The 11,341-nt window shown below is 32.1% G+C and overlaps 1 protein-coding gene across 2 annotated transcripts; it reads right to left on the bottom strand.

Annotated features, from left to right (window-relative positions):
• Nucleotides 1–1,715: 1,715 nt before the first annotated feature.
• Nucleotides 1,716–9,794, bottom strand: LOC132062876 (histidine-containing phosphotransfer protein 4-like). 2 transcript variants are annotated; one of them, XM_059455351.1, is made up of 3 exons: nt 3,322–3,436; nt 2,720–2,850; nt 1,716–2,000 (listed from the first exon to the last, which is right to left on the bottom strand). In XM_059455351.1, the coding sequence occupies exons 1-3, from the start codon at nt 3,376–3,378 to the stop codon at nt 1,928–1,930; spliced, it is 261 nt and encodes an 86-aa protein (XP_059311334.1). In that variant the 5' UTR covers nt 3,379–3,436; the 3' UTR covers nt 1,716–1,927. The 2 variants fall into 2 exon arrangements, 1 of the variants encoding a protein (XP_059311334.1); XR_009416270.1 differs by lacking the exons at nt 2,720–2,850; nt 3,322–3,436 and adding an exon at nt 9,699–9,794.
• Nucleotides 9,795–11,341: the final 1,547 nt, after the last annotated feature.

Below are 11,341 nucleotides of genomic sequence, written 5' to 3'. Positions count from 1 at the left end.
ACCCTACTCAATAATTGGTTGATCATTATTCACAAACTTTTATAGTTTGACCATTTTTTTGCGCGGAGTGCCCTTCTTTTGGGGTGGTCTTTAAATTTTTCTTTTCGTATTTGTAGCTTTAAATTATGCCTCCTATTCTTCTGTCTTTAATTTTTGCCCTTCGCGCCAGGTTACGAGTTCGAACCCCCCGGCTCAAGCAAAAATTAAAAAAAAAAATCGCAAGACAAGGGTTACGTGGCGTGTATCTTGGGACCCGGCATACTTTTGTTAAGGAATTACAAATTTTATCGCCGGACCAAGATCTCATGCCTTATGCGGTAGTGATTAAGTATGCGGGTCCGTGATAACTTTGATAATTCTTCAAAGTTATGCAGATTGCTACTTTTAATGGGCAAGTTTTATGCGGACCAGCGATAACTTTAGTGAAGAATTATCAATTATCTTGCTGATCTTGATACTTATGCTAACATTGTATCTCATACTTCTGTGGGAAAATAACTTTTTGGTTTTTGTATGAATATATATTCTTTTAGAAGTTAGTTCAACTGTGTGTGTGTATGCAACTTTTATGCCAACTGAAGTAATGTTAGTGGGAGTAATTGGTTGATAAGACAATCCCACGGACTAGCGCTTCACATGCTTAATATAAGTTTCCTCATCATATGGCACAAGACTCACAGTGTAATAAAGTGAAAGAAAAACATCAGAAAACAGTTTACCAGTTGATCTCCTGCTCTCAAGTTAAAAGAGTGTAAAAAACCAATCAAAGAAATTAGCTAACTCAGCAGTCGTGCATAAAACGCATTAAGGAACCAAGAGATTGTTTACCAGTTCACATTCTATTCTACGTTAGAAGAGGGAAAAAAGAATTATAAGATGGCATTTCAAGTTATGCCGGTGGGGGCATACTTTTAATGCAAGAAACTTTAGGCCGGACCAGCATAACTTTGTGAAATTATCAAAGTTATGCGGACCGCATACTTATGCCAAGTCGCCTGAGCGCATAAGTATGCCGGTCGCATAGCGAAATTTTAACTCGCCTTGCGTAATTTTTTTTTAAAATTTTGCCTGCGCGTGGGTTCGAACTCGAAACCTATGGGTGTTGCATAAAGAAGCAAATTTTAAAGATTTCAAATATGAGGGAAAGGCAAAATTTAAAGACCACCCCAAAAGAAGGGCAATTCTGCGAATTGCCCTAGTTTGACTATATATATTCAAAGGGACGTCCAAATATGAGCCCAAATAGATTCATTAAACTTTTCTATCTTTTTTGTTATTCTTTGAAAAGGTGAACTCTCAACAATCAACATAAGTACAAAAATATATAGGATCTAAGTTTATATAGTTTCTCTGTCCAAAAAAATTGTTCCTCCTTCATTATAAAAAAAAGGGGTTATTTGTGGAGGCTGAAAGTTACAATTTACGGGGGTTTTGGCCTCCGCTAATTGCTTAAGGAGACTAAAACTCCTGCGAAGTGCAACTTTCAACCTCGACAAATTACCCATTTTTATGTAGTGCTTTCTTTTTTAGTCTGTCTCAAAAAAATTGTCCCTTTTCGATATATAGAAATTATTTAACTTTATGAGATGATTTACAGCCACACAAATATCTAAGGCTTGTTTTGGATCACACTTTTCAAAAGTCTTCTTTTATTTATTAAACTTTGTACCAAGTCAAAAGAGGACAATTTTTTTTAGGACGGAGGGAGTATAACATATCAATTTTATATTATTAGTGTATTTTAACATGTTATAGAATGCTACTTGATAATTTATTCTAGATTACAAACTAAAATTATAATATAGAATTACCTGCAATTATCTTTCAAGTCCGATCTATTGTGTAAATATTTTTTATACCTTCAGTACATATATAATACTCATAAACTCTAAATAATTATAGATGTATTATTGTGAACTTGGACATGCTACCTTGAGCTGCTACCCTTGAATTGGTACATCAAATTATCCAGCCTAGCAAAATCATAGGGTCCATTTTCCCTGCATAGAACAAAAGAAAAACAATATTTGGGTAAGCATTAATTACAAATATTACAATTTCTTATATACTTTCCTGCATGATGTATATATTGTAAGTGGTGCTGAGGAATTAGAGAAATGACTTGGTGAATGACATGGGGAATTAACTTGGGAGAAAATGAGTTTTCCCTTGTTTTTTTAAGTGACATATCACGGTGATATTATGAATAAGATGAGTTGTTGACGTGTGTATATATATATATATATATATTTCCTGATAATTTTATATATATATGTCAGCATACTTGTAATAATCGAGACCGAATTTAGCATTTTGTGGTTTTTTTCATTTTTTGCATGCAATAATATATAGGCGTAACAGAAAAGTTGAGGCGGTTTAACAAATAACTTGCATGTCAAGAGATAAGATTTTTCGTGGCGATTTTTTTAGTTGTCACAAAAATGAACGTCTTTAGATCGTCACAAAAAGTGATAGTTTTAATGACAACCCTTATCGTCAAGGATAGTATTGATGATTATACTCTTTTTTTCAATAGTGACAACTACACTTGAGTTTTCACGAATATTTGTCTTTTCTGCGTAGAAAGAGATTCGTCTGGAAAAAATATTAAGCATTAGTGCCTATGGTTCCATTTTTTTAGATAGTCTTAAAGGGATTGAAGTTAACCTAATTAACACTGTTATGACTTATGATATTCATATAAAAAATAACTTCTTACAGTGCAAGTTCAATATTGCGAATAAATTTGGCAGAATATGTATAAAATAGCTTGACAACTTCTTCAACAAAGTTAGGATTTGCATCATCTTGCAATTCTTCAAGATGAATAAATTGTTCGTCAAGGTATCCCTGCACAAAAATATTAGTCATAATTAAAATTATTCACCTTTGTAACAACCAACAAATTAAATTTTATTCACTGACAATATAAAATATTATTTATAGCTATAGATTCATTATCATTTGACCAACTCCAACAAGTTATCCACATAAATTAGGACAAGTGAAAAACTCAAAGTGAAAAACTACCAAACTACATTAGCCTATTACAGTTAAGTGATAGCGTGAGATGATAATACATATTATAGACCATAGTTAGAGATAAAGGTGTATACGAAAAGCTACCTTTACGAAAAGCTATGTGTTTATTAGTTTGACGTAAGCATCAAGAGTGATTAAGTTTTTTTGAAATTGAAACTCCATAAAAACTAATATCTTTTCATATAATAGTACTACATGTCAAATAGAGCACACTCATTTCCTAAAGTTAGAATGATTTGTGATTTTTTTATTTAAATTTAAATTAAATAAAAATATGACCCGGTCCAAGAGGCTTCTCGTCATGTAAGCAGCTTGGCGTTGCTTTTGGTTCTCCATTTTTTTGTTTACGTAAAAAGGAAAGGAACTATTGAATTTAAAGAAGTATTAAAATCTGTTCGAAGAATACAACGAGGCTATGACATACTATTGCTAAAGACTAGTATGTACAGTCAAACCTCTCTATAGTGGCAGCGTTTGTCCGGAAATTTCATGGCTGCTATAGTGAGGTGCTGTTATGTATGTATACTGGCATTCAATATTTATATCTCATTTAGCTGTTATAAACAAAAGTACGCAAACAATTAACTTTTTGTACTTTTTATGTTATAAACGAAAACAATATACTTGTAAATTTTAAAATCTCAATTGATTTTGATATCTCATAAATTAAAAATTGAAAAGACTAATAAATTACTACTAAATTCATAACCAATTGTACCACACAAATAAAGAATTAAAATCTATGGAACATATGCATTTTAAATTAATTGAGAATTTAAATATTTCAGGTTTTACGCAAGAACTCTACAATTGTAGGCTGTTTCTTAAATTCTAGTCTCTCAGTGATAATATAACGCTTGAACTGACGAAGAATTTTGTTCGAACTTTCAGCAAAAGGAAATTCAATAGCTTTCCCTTCAAGGATGTCTAAGTCTTGTGATTGACTCTTCTATCTCCAAGTAACGTGAGGTTAAGGCTCTTCATTGACACTTTTGTTGTCACATATTTCTTACAAAATATTATTACACACTATTTGAGTATTGCTGTTACAGAGAGATAATTTTACAAAGGGTATACCGCTATAATGAATGTGTCATGTTATAGAATCTTCGTTATAGAGAAGTAAAATATAACATGACAAATCGGTTCAGGAGAAAATCAGGCCGTTAGAGTGAAATGTCATTATAACGAATAACAATTATAGAGAGGTTTGACTGTATATATTGGGAAAGAAAGTGAGAAAATACAAAGAAGAAAAAGATTGATAAATGGTCCAAATCTTAATAATTCGATTGACACCATCACATGAAGAACCTCTTTTTTTCTTCTCTTGGACCAAATCCCTATTATTTACTTTACCATTGGTTCTTATTTTGTTGTATTGAGAAAAGTATAAAAAATTATCGATACATATGCATTGTTCATACTATAGAAAATCGCTAACTTTTATCTACGAATTCCTAGCTCGTTGGTAACGTTTCCAATGGCTTCCATCGGAAATCCCTTGCAGACGAACCGATTTCCAACGAGACGATATAGAAAATTAGTGATTTTCTAGCTTGGTAGTGAATAAATATATGTATGTCTGTGTTTAATACATTGACTTTTGTTATTTAAACATAACAACTTAATATATTTTGAGGTAAAGATTGAGTATGAACAAACATTTATTATTGAAAAAGCTTAGTTCTCCTTGTTATCAAACTCCCATTTTTCAGTCCATTAATTAACATGCTCTGATATATACCTTCCCATCCATGATGGACACAAATAGAAATAATAGGACATCAAGTTGACAAATCTTTTGCCAGTAAAATTTTTACACATTTTCTAGTGCATTCTATATATATTCCAAGTCCTTTGTTCTCTCGAACCACTTATGTTGAGTTGCACAACTTACTTTCTATTTTACGCAGTATTAGATTTTCATCTATAGAATAAACACGTTACTCTACCCATTTCAAGCTTAGCATTTGCGGAATAATAAGAACAAGAAAATAAAGGACCCAAAATTTTATGTGAGAACCACCCAACTTATAAGGGCCAAAAAAACACGACCTACACCTCTGTAAGATTTTTTCAAAATCTACTACAACTGTGAGTCTATGCAAATTCAAGTTACAAACTCTATAACCTAGGAACTATACTCTAATTCCTATGTCAACAATCTCCCAAATGTTGAGCCCACTCCAAGTTATCCCAACTTGCGGTTGAGTTTGACTAATTATGTATACCTGTAATTTATGCTTCTATGAAAGTGGATAAAAGTACAACTCAATAAACAACCTAATACACAAATTTAGACTCAATAACTGTAACACATAAACTCTATGAAACTATTTCTTCAATCTTCTTTGTAGTATCAGGAGGCACTTCTAGAATTAGAAGACTCAATATAACATTGATTGTATTTGCTCAAAATTCTGATTTCTCTATTTGTGAATGTGCAGACTTTCTTCATAGCATGAGTACTTGAATATTTATAGCTCTAGGTTTGCCTCAAGTCAGCTGAACTTAATCCCTACGTGATAAGGCTCATTATGACTTAGGATTCTTGCTTTCAACGCGGCTTTAGTATCCTTGTAGGAGTCTGAAGTATCTTGACAATTATGGCAAGAAATCCGGCAAACTTGTTCGCCAAGTCTTTACCATAAAATACAAATCCTACTCACAGTAGGACTATGAGCTAGAACATGTTCTTGGACCTGGTTCAAGTACCTAGTTCATTCACCTCCTGCTCGCAGTAAGACTCTTAGCTGGAATATGTTTTTGGACTTGATTCAATCAACTCCATCTTCATCAGGATAAGCTTAATCACACATCTCGTTTCCCCCTGTTTTTATCTATCTGCATATGGACCCTTCTAGTCTCACACACTTCTTTCCCCTGTCTTTTGTATTTGCACACCTCTTCATATCTACACTCTGAAGAACAAGTCTCAGACATGGTTCATTTCCCTTACCTCACACCAGCATATAGGATGGAATATCTTTATAGACCTGGTCCATCTACCCTTGTCTTCCTCTATCTGTCTGGTCTATTTGCCGCACTTATCTTGTGTTGTAACATATTTGTAGACATGGTTCATGTGTTTTATTTGTCTGCAACTCTCTTGAGTAGATCATGTCCCCAGACCAGGTTCACCCACCTTGTTCAGTAGTTCTGTCCATCATTATTTTTGTGTCTAGTTCAATATTTGCCATTTCTTGTATCCCATCCATCTGTCTCTAAAGCTGGTTTACTATCCTTGTTCATTTACTTTGTCAATTATCAAAAATTACATGCTTATGTCAGCAAATTAAAAAAGTAGGAAATAGTAGTGGATAAATTTTTTATCGCTAAGGAGTACGAATATGTCACTTGTTTTATTTACCAACGATTAGCGATGAGGTATTTGCAACGGATCCCCTTTTTTCAGCGGTGAGGTATTTGCAAAGGATCCTTTTTTTTTTTTTTGATTGGGTGAACTTGTAGCCAACCTCTCATTTTGACTTTAATTAGTTAACAATACCAACATTAAATAGTTTAATTTCACCAAGAAATAAACTAATATAATACATCGCGTGATGTACAGTCAAACCTCTCTATAATAGCATCGTTGGGTCCGACATTTTTCAGCTGTTATAGAGAATGACTGTTATACACATATAACAACATTGACATTTAAATAATATTTCGCTGTTATAGGCAAAAAAGATGCATAAAATCTAATTTTTATTTTTAATTGCCAAATCTTAAGTTTAATCACACTTTGTATAACGAAGAAAAATCATTTAATGATGAAAATATATATATTCATGTAATATTTTTTTGGTGTAATAATGTATTAAATGATCAAATGTTTGGTTAAAATATCAACACTTATTATTGGTAATCATAGATATACTATTTTTATAAAGATGGTTAATTATTATATTGCCAAAATAAGAAGATAGCTATTATATGGGAGTAATTTGCAAAGAGGCGTACTGTTGTATAGTTGGTTGTTGTTGTTATAGGTGAAATGTTGTTATAGAGAAATAAAATAAAGCATAAAAAATCAGTTCCAAAAAATGTTGGTTGTTATAGAGAGATGCTGTTATATGCGGGTGTCGTTATAGAGAGGTCTGACTGTACTTAAGTATCAGCAAATTCTCGAAGTCGAATCCATATGTTACATCACAAATTTCGGCCACTCAAATCAGTTGTCGCTAAACTTTAAGGTCGTTTGGTTCAAAGACAAGTTATACATGGATTAGTAATACTCCCTCCGCTTCAATTTATGGATATAGTTTGACTGGACACGGAGTTTAAGAAATAAAGGAAGACTTTTGAATCTTGTGGTCTAAAATAAGCCAAATATATTTGTGGGTTATAAATCATCTCATTAAGCGTAAAAGATAAAGTTTAAAGTTAGATTGTTGTCAACTAAAGAAATGTATCATTCTTTTTTGGAAAGACTAAAAAAGAAAGTATATCACATAAATTGGAACAGAGGGAGTATATATGAATTAGTAATATTCATGGATTCGGATTTGTTTCGCATTTCATTTATTTCCTTAAAGATTTGTAGATTTAATATTCCATCCATTTGAATGTAAATTTATTTTCTTATTAACTAAAAAAAAAAAAAACTTTTTCTATTTTTGGAAACAATTTAGGCTAGTTATGTGATTTAACTTTTTACACATATATAATATATGTGACTCATTTTGACACAACAAATTTAAAAAATTTCTTTTTATTATTAAATAATCCCGATATTAGTAATGAGCCCACAAAATTAAAACACTAGAATAATATGATATATCCTGCACTATTTTCCAAAATGACCTGTTTTGTACTAGTTACTACTATACTTGATAACAAGTAATGAAATAATTAAGATTATATCCCAAGTATAGTTCATAGTACGTAGGCTTTCATTTATAGTGTGGAATAATACGTATACAAACTTAGAGACAGTCCTCAATGTGTCTCATTATCTATATCAAAAGGTATGTCAACTAAATGTCCAAAATATAAGGAAAAAACAACGCATGTGCTTTATTCCCCTTCCACCAAATTCAATGAAACCAAATAGAACCCATTGACCTCTCACTATATTCATGGATTTGGATGGTTTCGCATTTCATTTATTTCCTTAAATTTGATTTAATATTTTAAGGAGTATTTCTATTATAAATATAAAAACCCCACAAGTTGTGAAAAATCAAAACATTCTCAATTCTTATACAATCTTACCAAATGAGCAAGTCATGGTTCATAACAAAATTAATACGCTAATTCATAATAACCGAATCAAAATTAATAGTAGAAGACCTTTCTAAAAATACAACATCAATTGATCAAATTTTAGTTCAATAAATAAAATTAAACTATGGGTCCTTTTTTACAAAATTAAAAGGTTTGTAGATATAAATAAAATTTGGTGGAAGTTAATGAGATTGATAAATGATTGTTGGTCAATTATATATATATATATATATATATATATATATATATATATATATATATATATATATATATATATATTTTAGTTGAAACCATGGTTTGGACGGGTTAATAAATAAACGCATGTCAGAATATGATTGGCAACCATGGTTTCAAACCATTGTTTCAAAACTCATGGCCAAACGCCTACCTAGTATGGCAAAGTATTAAAGATTCGTGGTCACATATATATATATATATATATATATATATATATACCTTTATGGAAGTGGGTGGACGGGTTAATAAATAAAAGGTATCAGAATATGATTGGAGGCTATCATTTTCCTTTAATACTTTGTTATGTGCACTACTAGTAGACATATTAATATTGCTGGCACCAGCGGAGAATTTGTAGCCTTAATTATAGGGCACGTTAAACTATGATCTCTTCACAAAATTAGGTATTTTATATACATATTTACTAAAACTGATCTAATGGCATCCTTGCTCCAAAAAGATTGGCGGTTGCACTTGGTGGAAAGCTTAGTTATTTACATAGAGGAGCATGAATCAATTCTCACTTTTTGCTTCCCTTTTTTTTTTTTTTTTTTTTTTTTTTTTTTTTTTAAGTGGTGCACCCATGTTCAAGAAGTTCTAGATCCACCTCTGACTGTCACGGGCTAGGTTTTATTGCATGCCAATTCTATTGTAGTGTTTTTGTAACCAAAAGGAATGGAGGCTTGTGCAGAGGGGCATGCAAAACTACTCTTTGCGTACACCGTGCAGTGGCAGGCCCACGCCCACTCACATGCATGCACATATATTTGTGCAGAGATCGATGGACGTACAATGTGTAATATATGGTTCAATCAAACGCAATAATTTTGAGGGCATACTTGCCAGTTGAGGCCAAGTTTGAGAGCTTGTTTTTGCATTATCCCTTTCTTTAGTTGTCACAAAAATGAACGTCTTTATTACAACTCGAAGAGGTCGTCACAAAAAGTGATAGTTTTAGTGACAACCCTTATCGTCAAGGATAGTATTGATGATTATACTATTTTTTTCAATAGTGACAACTACCCTCGAGTTTTCACGAATATTTGTCTTTTCCGCGTAGTTAAATATTTGTCTGGAAAAAATATTTGACTTACCTAAGCATTAGATAATCTAAAAGGGATCGAAGTTAACTTAATTAACACTGTTATGACTTATGATAATCATATAAAAAAATAACTTCTTACAGTGCAACTTCAATATTGGGAATAAATCTGGCTGAATCTGTGTAAAATAGCTTGACAACTTCTTCAAGAAAGTTAGGGTTTGCATCATCATGCAATTGTTCATCAAGGTATCCCTACACAAAAATACTAGTTATAATTAAAATTATTCACCTTTGTAACAAATAACAAATTAAATTTTATTCACTGACTGTATGAAATATTATTTATAGCTATAGATTCATTATCATTTGACCGACTCCAATAAGTTATCCACATAAGTTAGGACAGAAGAAGTAATAAATTTTTAATCGTAATAAGTGAAAAACTCAAACTGAAAAAACTTTTTCATCATCCAATATTTACATCAAACTACATTAGCTTATTACAGTTAAGTGATAGCGTGAGATGATAATACATATTATTGCCCATAGTTAGAGATAAAGGTGTATACGAAAAGCTATGTGTTTATTAGTTTGACGTAAGTATCAAGACTCAAGAGTGATCAATTTTTTTTGAAATTGAAACTCCACAATAAAACTAATATCTTTTCATATAATAGTACAACATATCAAATAGAGCACACCCATCTCCTAAATTTAGAATGATTTGTGAATTTTGTATTTAAATTTAAGAAATAATTACATGTGACTAAGTAATTAAATAAAAATATGACATGGTCCAAGAGGCTTCTCCTCATGTAAGCAGTTTGGCGTTGCTTTTGGTTCTCCATTTTTTTGTTTACGTAAAAAGGAAAGGAAATATTGAATTTATAGTGCCAAACAATGGTGAAGATTTAGGACTCAAGACTCTCTGTGGAGTCAATTCCTCAAGGCTAAATATAGTCCTAGATCCCATCCTGTCATTGTTAAATGGAGGAGTGGTCAATCCTACAACTGGAAATCCATGGCTAACATCAAAGAAAAAGTGGAGATGGCCATTTTTTGGAATATTGGTAGAGGCAATGTCTCCTTTTGGTATGATCAATGGACTTCTCTAGGTCCTCTCTATAAACTACTACCAACAGGGATTGTCCCCAATAGGATTGTCATTAGAGATGCCTTTGACAGTCAAAATTGGTACTGGAATGCTTGTGGGAATGTACCTGATAACATCAAAGATCACATTCTTCATATGAATCTCAAGTTCTATGATGAAGAGGATAAACCATCTTTGGATGAAAACAAACTCAGGCAGTTTTTAGACTGGAAGTGCATGGAATTTCTTGAGGTCACCTAGAAGGGAGGGTCCTTTTATCAGCAACTTGTGGAACAAGTCCATACCTTTCAAAATGTCCTTCTTTGTGTGGAGAATTCTTAACAGAGCTCATACTAATGATACTTCTAACTGTGTTTGTTGCAGGATATTGAAACTCTGAAACTTTGAAACATATTTTTCTTGATGGACCACTTGCGGCTGCTGTATGGAACCACTTTGGTTGCCAATTTGGCATTCCTAGTCAGTTCAATTCCTTGCAGCTTGCCCTTGATCCTTGGTGGAATTCAAGTCCTTCTAATCCTGTTATTGCTTTACTCTTCAAAATTTGCCCTATAATCATTACTTGGTTTTTGTGGAAAACTAGATGCAGTGGTAAATATGGCAGTAAAAAACCTTTCTTGCCCAGAATTTTCCATCAAATCTCCCAAAACATTTTAAACGTAGTAAGA

Source organism: Lycium ferocissimum, chromosome 7 (genome assembly GCF_029784015.1).
Source record: "Lycium ferocissimum isolate CSIRO_LF1 chromosome 7, AGI_CSIRO_Lferr_CH_V1, whole genome shotgun sequence".
NCBI classification, from domain to species: Eukaryota; Viridiplantae; Streptophyta; class Magnoliopsida; order Solanales; family Solanaceae; genus Lycium; species Lycium ferocissimum.
The sequence above is the reverse complement of the archived record's forward strand: the minus strand, read 5'-3'. Positions and strand labels throughout refer to the sequence as shown.

Coding starts and splice junctions, on each gene's coding strand:
- LOC132062876 (XM_059455351.1), bottom strand. CDS start 3,378: ATGGAGAACCAAAAGCAACGCCAAGCTGCTTACATGACGAGAAGCCTC. Junction 2,851..3,321: donor CGAGAAGCCTCTTGGACCGG/GTCATATTTTTA, acceptor ATTTTTGTGCAG/GGATACCTTGACGAACAATT. Junction 2,001..2,719: donor CGCAATATTGAACTTGCACT/GTAAGAAGTTAT, acceptor TGTTCTATGCAG/GGAAAATGGACCCTATGATT.